General features: G+C 54.6%; 1 protein-coding gene across 1 annotated transcript in view; it reads right to left on the bottom strand.

The window, feature by feature from the left end:
- Positions 1–11,223, bottom strand: part of LOC122383702 (angiopoietin-related protein 3-like) — a 34,976-nt gene extending 23,753 nt beyond the window's left edge. The window contains exon 1 of the mRNA XM_043370392.1: positions 10,762–11,223. Within this exon, the coding sequence (XP_043226327.1) occupies positions 10,762–10,886 (125 nt within the window). The 5' untranslated portion in view covers positions 10,887–11,223. The remainder of the gene's footprint in view (positions 1–10,761) is intronic.
- Positions 11,224–12,222: the final 999 nt, after the last annotated feature.

Raw genomic sequence — 12,222 nt, 5'->3', positions numbered from 1 at the left:
CGTTGCGACAGGCGGCGGCGCGGGTCCGGCGCGCCGGCGGCGACAGTCTCGGCGCACGGGCGGCGGCGACGCGCCCACTTTGTCCGCCATAATGGGCCGGTGTGTGGCCGGTGGCCGGCGCCGCTGTCCGGCCGCTGCGCGTGCACCGGTGAAAGGCCCTCTCGTTCGCCGGCTGATTCATAAAACAGAGCGTTTTTACCGGGGGCCGAGCGCCGGGCGGGGCCGGGCCCGGAACGCACCTGTCGCACCAGCCACCGCCGACCGGGCGTCTCACTCAGCCGGCTGACCTGGCCGGGCCCTGACCGTGATCGGACAGAGGTCATGATTTGGTCGAGCGGGGTTATGTTGATGGAGTCAGTCCTAGTCTAGCTAAGTGAGACTGTGGGGACTTCCCCATGGGTGGCAAACACCCTACATCAGTACATCAGTGACGGCGGTGAGGTCCGACCGACGCAGCGCCTGTCATTTGCTCTCACAGCTGGTCGCCGGTGAGCGGCAGTACATGGGCGATTAACGCGCCGGCGTCTGCACGGTGACGGCCGTATTGGCTCACCTCCGTGCCGCCGCGGGACTCCTCATTCACGCTGTGCTCGCATCCAGCTGTGCCGCGACGAAAAATGCGTCAGCGTCATCGGAACGGCCGCCGGCCCGTTGTGCAACTCGTTTTCCGCTCGGTGCATTTGCATAGTGACTGCCGCATTGTGTGATAAGTGCTACCGTCATGATTTAATGAGCCTCTTGTCGGCCGGGATTTTCGTCAAATTCACTTTTACGCGTCGGTCACGAGCGCTGTATGGGTGTCGACACTGTCGGCCGGTGCCGGATGGTGTCTCGGCGGGGGCGCCGGCGCCGACAGGTGACCGGTCGCTCACCGCCCCGCGGCCCGGGCTGACCGCGCTGACCCCTCCGGCCGTGCTCTGTACTCTGACCGTGCTCTGGCCACGGCTGCCGTTCCGACCGCCCTGATTGACGGCCGCCGCCGGCACACAAACACGGTCCGGCGCGGATTAGCTCGTCCGTCGGAAGGCGCGTCGACTGACAGGATTACCGGCGCACAGTGGGCGTTTCAGTGGGTCTAGCCTCTCACCACCTTTCAGTCCTCATAGATTTGAATCTAGGCGACCTACGCCTACAAATGACACACCAATCTGTAGCAAATTCATTAGAGAACGTGGACGGATCAACTTGGCCATGTCATAAGCTTTTGCAATGTGCATGGGCTGCATGAAATGTTGCATAAATATGGCAAAAACGGAGCGCGCCCATTCTATGATTTATTGAACTTTCGGGCTTTTTATCACCAGGAAATTGTATTTAAATGCACTGTACAGTTGACGAGTGCGTTGTGACCACAGCACTTAACCCTCCCCCTATAGGGGGGAGGGGGTCGAACAGACCCCCTCCCCTCGGTTTTTCGCAAATAACTCGCGTAAAAGTCGACCGATCGCAACGAAACTTTCAGTACTCTCGAGTCAATCAACCTTACATCTACCCTAAAAATTTCATGACCCTGACCCAAACGACCTTTCACCTATGACCTGTTTCTCGAGACCATGTTTGGCCGGAGTCGCGATTCGGCGTATGTCGGCTCGCGTTTGCAGTCTTTTCATGGTTTCAAGCGTTCCAACTTGTGATATGATGCTGGTCGTATGCATTATGGTGGGTGTCAAGGTCACTTGAAGGTCAGGTCAGGTCATTGACCTTTGATGACCTCGGTTCTCTTTTTGAGTTTTAGGTACATGTTTCTAGGGTAGTTTTTGGAGCTGAATTCGAATTTAGCAACCATCTGAACATTTACGAAGTAGTTTTGGTGCCTTCGTACGAAGCTGTCAGAGGCGGTTGACACGTACTACGAATACCCGGCAGGACCCCTACCGGTTGACCTGACCTGACCTGACCCAACCTGGTCTAAATGCATAAAGGTATCGCCTGTGATCAAAACTAATATGATATTCGTGAACAGCACCCCGAAAGACCCCATAGCAGCCACACTTAACGACGTTCTAACAGGTCCCGATTTTCCCGACTTTTGGGTCATTGACCTGACCTGGAAGGTCAACCGATGACCTAGGACCTTGAAATCGGGTATCATCGGCTTCCTCTCGTCACGGGCAACACGCTTGTCTTTTCCGCGAAGCTCTAGCTCGATCAGGGGTCAAACGCGAGGGGGGTCGTAGCCCCCCCCCCCTGTGCCGTCGAAGGACGCCAAATGGCCTGTGCCGGCGAGGGTTATGAGCTCAGTTTTAAAGCTGGATCCTTTTTTTGCATTGGAGAACTCAAAATACACAGGACTCTTAAACTAACATCTCATATTTAATATAAAAAAATAAACTTTAGAAAACTGATAGCATCAAAAATAAAAAATTATATTATTAAACCTTTGTACTATACGTTTTTGACTTTTCGAAAATATCGTACCACAGAATGAATAGCACCATCGTGTTCCTCAGCTAAAACGGCATCTGATAGACACATTTTTTTAAATGAAAACTTAAACTTCAAAAGTTGACCTTTTCTGACCTGAAAGTGACTTGACCTCAGCTAGATTCAGCTGAAAATGGCATTGAATGACACATACGACACAGCCTTCTGAACACATGGCCTAAATCGACCATAAAACATATGTCACGCGACCGGGGCATGATTTGAAATTTCCGTGACCTAGGATGACCTGGCGTCGACTTGAAAAACTAATTGCACAAGTTTGGCACCATCAGGGTATATAAGACATATTCTCGAGTGTATTATCAAAAATGAGGCTTATCTGAGTTACTAGCCGGCGACCAGAGTCCAAAAACAAGCTAAAACTTCGATAACTCTTACTTTGACCTTACCTGTGACGTCATCGGTGACCTTGAGGTCAATAACATTAGGTACTTTTAGACAATTTTTCCAGGGCTATCAGACGCCCTTTGAATTTTGACAATCGGTCTAGTAGTTTTGGAGTTAGAAGGGGGCTATGAATAGCAGCTCTCCAGTGGGGCACGGGATATTGGCGAGCAGTGTGTTGCAAAATGTTGCATAGCCGCCGAGGCGCACGTTTGCGCACTTTTATACTGTCTGACTAGTTCAGTAACATCCCACTGCGTATTGTGACGCACAATTTAGAGCGGGACCTAGGGGTACTCAAAAGATCGGCTCTAACTTAGTGATCGATGTTAGTTTCAAAAATATGACATGACGCGATGATATGTTGATCTCTCATGTTGCTTAATGATGCACCTCATCTCATTTCTCTTTCCGCAGGATTGATTGTAACATGTCACAGAACAACTCATAAAAACATTGACGTGGACAACTAACGCACATAGGATCCCCATGGCATATACTTTGACTCTTCAAACATGCGTTAATCATGACTTGTCCGCGGTCCAAAAAAACTTTGTGTTTGAGGCTCCTTTCTCCCCATACCAAGATATTGCAGGACCAAATAACTGTCATGTATGTAATGTGTGGACATTTTGCCGTCGATTGGTATGGTTTTTGTTTTCATAAAAGCGAGAAAAAAATTTGGGATTCTGAGAGGCTAGACCGGCCCGAACGCCTACAGTGCGGCGGCCGAGTGGCAGGCTTAAGTGCTGTTAGCTGCCGGACCAGTTCTGCGCCCGTCCCGCACCCAGACGGGTCTGGCACCGCCGCTAACTGCTCGCACGCACTGTTTCCGAGTCTTGTCTGTCGGTTTTCCCAAACGAGCCGCGTTTCTGGTCTCTGACCGGCGCGATGGGAGCAACAGGCTGGAGTTGGGGTCTGCAGGGAGTTGTGATGCTATGCAGAACCTGCCCTCGAAGGGCTTGCCTGGATAGGTGACCTTGTCAAGGGCAGGGAATGGGAAGATTTCGGTTAGGTTGGCCTTGGAAATGCTCCGTTTAAATCTCTGTAATAGCCTTAAATCCGTCGATCAAATGATATTCGAGCTTAAAGGGTGTGCCATGAGCAGTGATATTCTAAAAGCGTATGCCGAACTATCAGAATGTTTTTCGAATTCGTGACCTGACTTTTGCATTCTCGGTGTGTTCGTGTCGTGTAAGCTCTCTTGCATGAGCTCAACCGATGCCTTCTATTGATAAACACACGCGGCGTGTTCTCTTCATCGCGGGAATTGTTAAACAGGACGGACTCTCGGCATATTTATCTTCTCCTTATCTTTTCACGCCGCCGTGTACCCGGTACATGTTGAGCTCATCCCCGAGGCTGTGCTTCGTACCCAGCGTTCTGTATGTAATGGTGGTTTGTGTCCAGTCTCCGGGCACTGCGCCCGGCCCCATCCTAACTGACTCGGCCTGGACTGGAGGCTGGTGGTCGGTGTGTGGGCTGCAGACCGGCCCCGCAGACGGCCGGACGGGCGGGCCTGTCGCGGTCATGGGAAGGCCGCTCTCACCAATCGACCGGCACCCCCGCCGACCGACCGGTCAGCCCGGCGGCCCGGTGAAACCCGTCGACGCATGGCGCCCGGGTCGGAGACGGCCCCCGTGGTCGCTGTCGCCCGGCGCGGCGGTCCTGGCCGTCCCGACACCGACCCACGGCCGACCGACGCGGCCCGCTCGGCTCTGAATGAACCATGAACCTCCATTGCGGGGCCACTGGGGAAGTCCGGCCGCGCGCAGCCCGCCGGAACTCGGCACATCAGCCTTTCTTTGGACACTTTCCCAGTAGACGGCGTGTCGGAGTGGCGGCGCACGCTGCCGACGTCCCATCGTTTGCGCCACGACGCGGATGGCGAGACCATTGTGCCGGCGCGGCGTCACTAACGCGGTGTCGCGGCGCGTTCACGCGCTGCGCGGCTCTCGCGGCCGGCCGGGATGTCAGGCGTTCGGGCGCCGCCGTGGATTAGGATGACACAGCGCCGCAGTCGAAGGAATCAAAACAGATTCCGCTGTCGGCTTTGGCGGCGGCGATATATCACGGTTCGTGCAGGCAGGTCGGCCGTGACAGGCGGTTGATCATGCCGGACTGTTACTGGCTAATGCCGTGTTTTTCTGCCGGTGCAACAGCAGCCGGTGACGCCGCGCTCGGTGTGATGACACGCGTCGGGTGCTCACAGACGACCGGCCATGCGCTGCCGGCCCGCCGGGTCACGTGCACAGTGAGCGGTACCAGTTGCGGGGGCGGTACAGAAACGCTTTGTACCCGAGCGACGGGTGTCACCGACAGTCGGGTCGGAGTCGGGTAAAAGTCGGGACATTTCCGTCACTTCGTCACGGGAATCAATGTTGATTGATAAAATCGTGAAGGACGTTGGAAGCTTAGTGGGCCTATCAACCAGAATTTCCGTGAAGATTTTGGGCAAGGAACATGCGACTAACCAGAATTGCAAGTAATGCGAACTGAATACCCGTAAATATGCAAGGAACCTTCCTGTAGCGAAGGATAATGTGTCGATTTTATCGTTACTGTCACCTTCCGGCTTCACTCCTCACGCGAAGGGCAGCCCTGCGTACGGGCCCGAGCCGTGGCGTGGGGTCGGGGTCATGTGTAATAACGTTTGTTCCTGCAATGGAGTCAAGCCATGCATTTGCTCGACGAAGGGGAACATAGTCTAGGTGCCTGTGTTTATATTAGTGGCGACGTTCTATCGGCGCTGTCTGTTGCTGTCACAGGCCATTTGCCCAGTTCATCGTGTGCAAAGACTTCATGGGCTTGTGAACTCAACATGTCTCATTGTGTATTCAATGCTAATTTTGTCAATGCGATTATGGAAATGTTCTACGTCGAGCTTTTGATAACTGGATTGCTCTTTTTTCGGAATATTGTAGGATTTTGCAAGAACTGGTACGACCTTACGCAAACCTGGAAGAACAATGACCCCATCAGCTGGAGGATTTCCATCCGTTGTGACTGCAATTTCAGATCCGGCCACTATCGTTTTACTGCGTGTTCCCGTCAGTATTATTTGACTGAGTGGTCCTGCCACCATTATTCGCCGGCGCGTATAGCGGTCGGACGGCTATCGTCGCTCGCACCGCCGCCGGCCCAGGGGCGTGTCGCCGCCCGGCGAGTGTGGCCGGAAGCCGTCCAGTGAAACCGGCCCTCCTCTCTCACCAGCTGGGACTCCGGCTGGTGGGTGTGGGCCCGACGGACCGCCGCCGGGAGCAGCAGCCGCCTCTGGCGGAGACCCACGGGTCAGCGGCGGCGCCGGCAGTCGGCCGCCCGCTCAAAGGGCGCCATTCAGCCGCCACGACCGATGGGGGCGCGTTACTCCTCGTCGTAACGACTGCCTTTCAGGCGCGGCCGGCTCGTGCCGGCGTGCACGTGAACTTTCCTTTCATGCGGCGTGACCGGCGTGACCCCAGATCGGCTGGCGATGACCCGTGCGGAAGGCTGAGACGCTTGTTAGTGCGCCCCGGCGGGCGATCCAATCGGAACAGGACCCGAAACAGCCGCCGCGCCGCTCTTTTCATGGAGCCGACCACCGCCCCCGGGCTGCCGAGCGACCGTTGCAAGCCGCTTCAATCACGAGGACGCTTTCTTCGGCGGCCTTACGGGGGAGGTCGGTGGCCGCGGGGACGTCCGACAGACGCTGCTGCAATCGACGTCGGCCCGTATCTGGTCACGAGATCGGCGGCGGCGGGATACAGCTGTCGCCAGGCCGCGGCGGCCTTCCGTGTGCCGAGATGTCGCTGGGTGATTGTGAGGAGCGGGTTTGCACGGGATGTGATCGGGATACTGAGTACCGAAAATGAGAACTGGGTTCTGAGATGTTGGCGGCTGTGAAAGCCGCGGGTGAGTTGAATGCGTGAGAACATTGGACTACCGCTAAGTTCTGTCGGCATTCATTCATCGTCTGATAATTTGTTAAATACCTCCCTCAGACCATCAGAGGCATCCCCTATTCCCCTCGCTCTCAATCCCGAGCCGTTTATTGTCGCTCTGCCTTCGGCCGTCCGCCGTCCCGCTGTCTCGGCCGCTCCCGTCTGGTCCGCCGGCCGCCGCACCAGCTGGCCTCTGATTGGTCGACGGCCGCGGTCAAGGTCGTCGCCGGCCCCTCCCGGCGCGCGACTTTCGCCTTCTGTCGGCGGCGCTACCTCCGGCGGCGGCGGCCGTGTGAGGCGACACGACGTTTCATGAACTGGGTGAGTTTCTGGGACCGGGCAGACGTCGATCGAGGAACGCCTGGCAGTGCCGTCCAGCGGCGGTGGTGGCGGTGAGGTAATGTTGTGGCCGCACCACCCCCGGCAGCGGGTGGGGACAGTGCACGCCCCAATGAGCGCCAGCGGTGGACACGGCCAGACGTTCGGCCTCTGCGTAGATGGGCCTGGGTGCCCCGCTGTCTGTGCACGCCACTCCTGAGGGCCGCGGCGCCTGGTGACTAACTGCCGTCACCGGTCACCGATCACCGGTCACCGGGCGGCGGTCACCGAACGTCACCGGTCTCCGTCACCGACCACCGATCACCGATCACCGGCCGGCGCGGCGGTCACCCGTCCCACCGGCCGCGCGGAGAGCGGAGAGCGGAGCACCTCGGAGCGGCGCTCGACAGCTCCGCGGGCGTCCTTTCATCACAGGGCTCACTCTGAAAACCCATTAGGGCGTGTGGGCGCGCGCCTGACGGGGACGTGTCCGATTGTGTGCATACGGACCGACCGGCCATTCGTTCCGCCGAGATGAGTTACGTCTCGCGCACCCGGCCCGCAGCGGCGGGTGGCCTGGAAAGGAGCAGACTGCGCGGAGCACGCCCTGCAGGCGCTGGGCGATCCGGTGACGGTAGTTATGGTGAGGCTGGCTACTTCAGAGCCGTTGAGAGCGAGATATCCACACGGAAATTGGGATAAGGTGACTTCTCTGGGAGCGGGCTTAGACGCGAATACATGCGGGTTTTCCAAATACCGTGTCGCGACAGGTATTTACCATCTCCCGCTGACTTCATGTGGATTGTCTTATTTTTAAGTGCACGACACTAGTCTGTGTCGAGCCAATTTCCACCGGCGCTGCCCTCCGAGGGAGATGTATTCGGCGGCGGTGTGTGACTATGCCGCCGTGAGCTGCCTTTACGGGAGTGGTTTAGGCGAGTCAGAGATTTATGTGACATGGAGCGGCGTGGTGACCGGCCGGTCCGGTGTATGATTTAATGGGTGTTCGTCACATATAATCCTGACATAATGCCGTCTGTAATGGTGGTAAGTGCTTTATACAACAGAACGACCGGGCCGCGCGAATCGGTGAAAATACTTTCTCGTCTATAGTCAGTGGAATACATATCCGTTCCGTGTAGGGCTCATCCTATAATGGGATAGGTAACTTCATGCTTTTATAGCATTTATTACATTGGCGCCTCTAAATATAAAGGTTGAAATCGTGACTTCATGACTAGCATGTAAAGTGCCTTGTCACTTGTCATTTGAGCTAAATCAAGAATATTGCAATATCACACTTTCTCTGTGGTCAGGAAATAAGTCATGGCATGAATTTGAAAGTGTGAATTATTCTGTTTCTAGTTTGATATGCGGGTTGCTGCTTGTATCGCTATGGTGTAAATCGGCTGGTGTTCTTTTTTCTTCTTAAATGCTACATGGTGATGCAAACACGAGTGAACTAGTTCCGAACAATCGGATAACGTCAGGTTTAAGATTTGTCAGGTGATAATACAGCTAATATCATGGAGACTGGTATTACTCCCCGTGTTTTCGTACGGGCGAACGATGTCGAAAGCAGCGGGCTACAGTCGTGCAGTTGCAAAATGGAATATGTCGCTTTTTGTGAGCCATATTTTGTCCTTGGCGTCATTGGCCGGTTTTTAGCGTTATATAACGTGTCGCGTATTTTTATACGCTGCCACTTTCATTAACGAATTACTAATTCTATTGCCTTAATTCTCTGGACGGAAGTGAGAACTCGTTTCCCACAAAGAACTGATTCGATGCGTTTTTTTCGTTTTTAGGTCGGCACTTGATTTTGAATTGAGTCCATGGACCGAACTTTAATGACGCTCATTCAAGCAGACATCATCTCTCTGACAGGTGATATAATTCGTGGCGACCGGCTTGGCTGATCTACATTTAGCTCACCGCATAGTTTGACGTCACTTCTTAGGCGGAGGTTTCATGAACAAGGTTTGAGATATCATGGAAATCAGATGGACAGACGGGACAGCTTTATGATATGAATGTCTCCTTTGGGGAGAGAGAGACTGGGGAGAAACACGAATCGACCTCCGGTCTGGGAACGGCACTCAGACGTATTAGTGGTGGCGTGCGCGACCCAAAGTTTTCGTTCGTATGTTTTTGCTCGCGTCTTTTGCGTGCTTGCGTGAGGTTCCCGTGCATCTTTGTGAGTGAATGCGTGCCAGGCGGAGTAATTGTCCTTTCGTGCGCGGTGTTGCATAAACGATCAGGAATCTTATCTTTACGTGCACATTATCTTGTCGACGTCTTGGGATGGTTTGCTCGATGTGATATCGAGGTAAAACGCAGTGAAATGCATCGTTGGATGACAATGCATTAACGATCACTGAATTCTTCAAGTTGTTATTCCATTTATAATTGCCACGATTCCATTCCGCTCATGCCATTCATGAGCTGGTTTGTATTGTTTCATCGATGAAAATTCAGTGAATTTCGATTACGATTTAGATAAACAAATTAAGTAAGTATCCAAGAGAACACATTTGCCGTCATTCTACCATGGTAGCAATACTTTGACTTTGAATTCATAACAATGCAATGGGAGTCCATTATATGGTTAGCCTTCGTCGAAGGATGCGATTTTCTCATGGCGTGACTTTGGAACTATCGACTTAGTGAGCACAATGGCAGTAAACCCGGCGGTGTGTCATGGGCGTCGTTCGTCCGGCGGGACCCGGTAAGAGGATCTGCGAAGTGGGTTATGTGTATGGGAGTACATCTCGCCGGCTGAGCGGCTCAGAGGGTCACCTCTCGCCGCGGCTTATAGGGACAGTGTGCTGCTGCTGATACCGACAGCGGAATCCCGCCGAAAGGGCTGAGACTTCTCCCATGGACACCTCGACCCCTGCAGGGGTCGCTTCAGCCGTTGGAGAACCCAAGGCAGTGGGTGATAGTTTTGGATATAAACTTGCATTACGGCTCGCTGAGTTGCCCAAAACGGTTGGCATTACGGCGGCAAGTCAGGAGCTGTTAAAAAGTTTTTTTTTTGCATGTTTACTGCTGATTTATTAAACATTGTTGCTGGTTCGCTCCTTTCACATTCTCTTTTTTTCGCGACCGCCCTTATTTATCGACTCGGAGAATAAGGGTGCAGTTTATCAAAACACGAGATTGTGCTGCTGAGCTATGCCAGCGTCTGATTTATCTGATCCTGCCATCCCGTGAATGATGTGTGGGGCAGCCTCGGCTAACCCCCGCCAAACAGACGCTCATCTCTGCTGACCGGCGCTCGCGCTCACACAGGGCCGTTTTTACCCCTGCGTGTGTCTGTCCCCGGCGCCAGGCGCGCGCCTGTTGGTGCCTGCTCCGGCGTCCCGCCAGACTGTCCGGTGACAGGTCTATCGTCTGTCATCTGCCGTGGTGACAGATGGTGACAGCTCAGTCATGATCGCGCGGGCTGTTTGTGCGGTGGTGACAGAACGGCTGTCCGAAGTCGAGCCGGTGTGTGGTGTGCGATACGCCGGTCTAACATATGTTAGAAGGTGGTGGAGATGCTGGACACAAAATCTCATGAGATGTCGAATAATGTTTTACGACGCTCTACATACCTGATCAAGTTACCATTTACACTGTCTTACTACCGGGCAGATTTGCTCACACCCCTGTGCGGCGCCCGCTGTGGCCGACAGGCCGCCCAACTCACCTGTCTCCGGTGAACTGCGCCGGCGGCTTCGCGCTGCGGTCGCGGCGGGTCCATGTCTGCTGCCCGGCCGCCGGGCCGCTCAGGCCCCAGACGCACACACTCAACACCAGCAGGCGTGCCAGCATGGTGGCACACTAGCTCATACCAGCGCGGCGCGGATCGGTAGAACGCGGCGGACCGCGCGCGGCACTGAGGTCCGACACTAGGGGTGACTGGCGCGCGCGCCGCGGGGTCTGGTCCTGAGGCGCCTCTCTGCGCGGGGCGGAGCGGGCAGTTGAGGGCAGACTGGTGTCGGCTGAGGTCGGAGTCCGGAGTCTGAGGCTGACGGGACGGTCCAGGTGAGTGGACTGCCGGAGCTGTCGTCGGGGCCTGGTGACGCCGTCACGCGCGCGCTACAACTGACTGCCGGGCCGGCCGGCCGCCTGACCTCGCCGGCGCGGCGCGGGTCGCGGCGCGTGCGCGTAGCACCCGCCCGCCGCCGCCGACGGCTGGCGGCGGCGGCGGCGGCGACTTTCACTGGTTCTGGCGCGATCGGACGGTCGGGGACCGACGGCGCGACGGCGGCTGCCGAGCGCCGCGAGCAGCCGCGTACCCGGTCCGATTCCGAGTGACCTGGGAGGGTCAGGGGTGGGAGCACCCGGCTCGACCTGAGTGGCATGGGAGGTTCAGGTGCGGGAGCAGCCACCCGGCACGGTTTGAGTGACCTGGGAGGGTGATGTAGGTATGACCTGAGGGTTACAGCCGCGCACCCGATCCAGTGACCTGGGGTGGGGTAATCTGCGATAAAGATCATGCCACTGCGTACATATATATCGTTTTAGTGAGAGTTTCGTTTGCAGCTAATCCCTGCCGATCAGTTCACTGCGCGGTATTCCGCGAACCATCCAGTTAATCTTGTTGGCACTGGATTTATACGACGAACTCAAAAGTAAACACAAGCCTCATAATTTTCATGTTAGTTGACGTTTGCTCAATTGCATTTGTTCTTAATCATAAACCGGTTTTATAAGTTCTCAATCGTTCTTCATTTGCGTACCCTATTTGATAAAGTGATAAGGTAGGAATGGGGTATAACAGTTTTTCTGTTTGTCGGTGTGGATATGCAAGTGGCTTATAGGCGTTGAATCCAACGTATGTTTTATGATTATAATAGGGGACGATTGGTAGGATCTAAATACATTGGGCACTTACAAAATGCATTCTTACCGATCTGTTTGAGTACATAACTATTACGGGTAGATATAGCTATCTTAATAAAAAGCACATTTACGAAAGGTGATTGGTTCGTTACACCGATTTCTTTTTGGTCTGATATATTGCACAACAAGGCAATCAGTGACCACGCCCGAGTGAATGTTGCAAAACATATTCCTACAAAAAAGTGTTAAATATTTCAACAAAATTGTTCATACCAACTTGCAACAACTTAGTGTCATGCAGCAAGAACTATCTCCTCGCGGA

Source organism: Amphibalanus amphitrite, unplaced genomic scaffold, assembly GCF_019059575.1.
Source record: "Amphibalanus amphitrite isolate SeventyFive unplaced genomic scaffold, NRLGWU_Aamphi_draft 000170F_arrow, whole genome shotgun sequence".
Taxonomy (NCBI): Eukaryota; Metazoa; Arthropoda; class Thecostraca; order Balanomorpha; family Balanidae; genus Amphibalanus; species Amphibalanus amphitrite.
The sequence above is the reverse complement of the archived record's forward strand: the minus strand, read 5'-3'. Positions and strand labels throughout refer to the sequence as shown.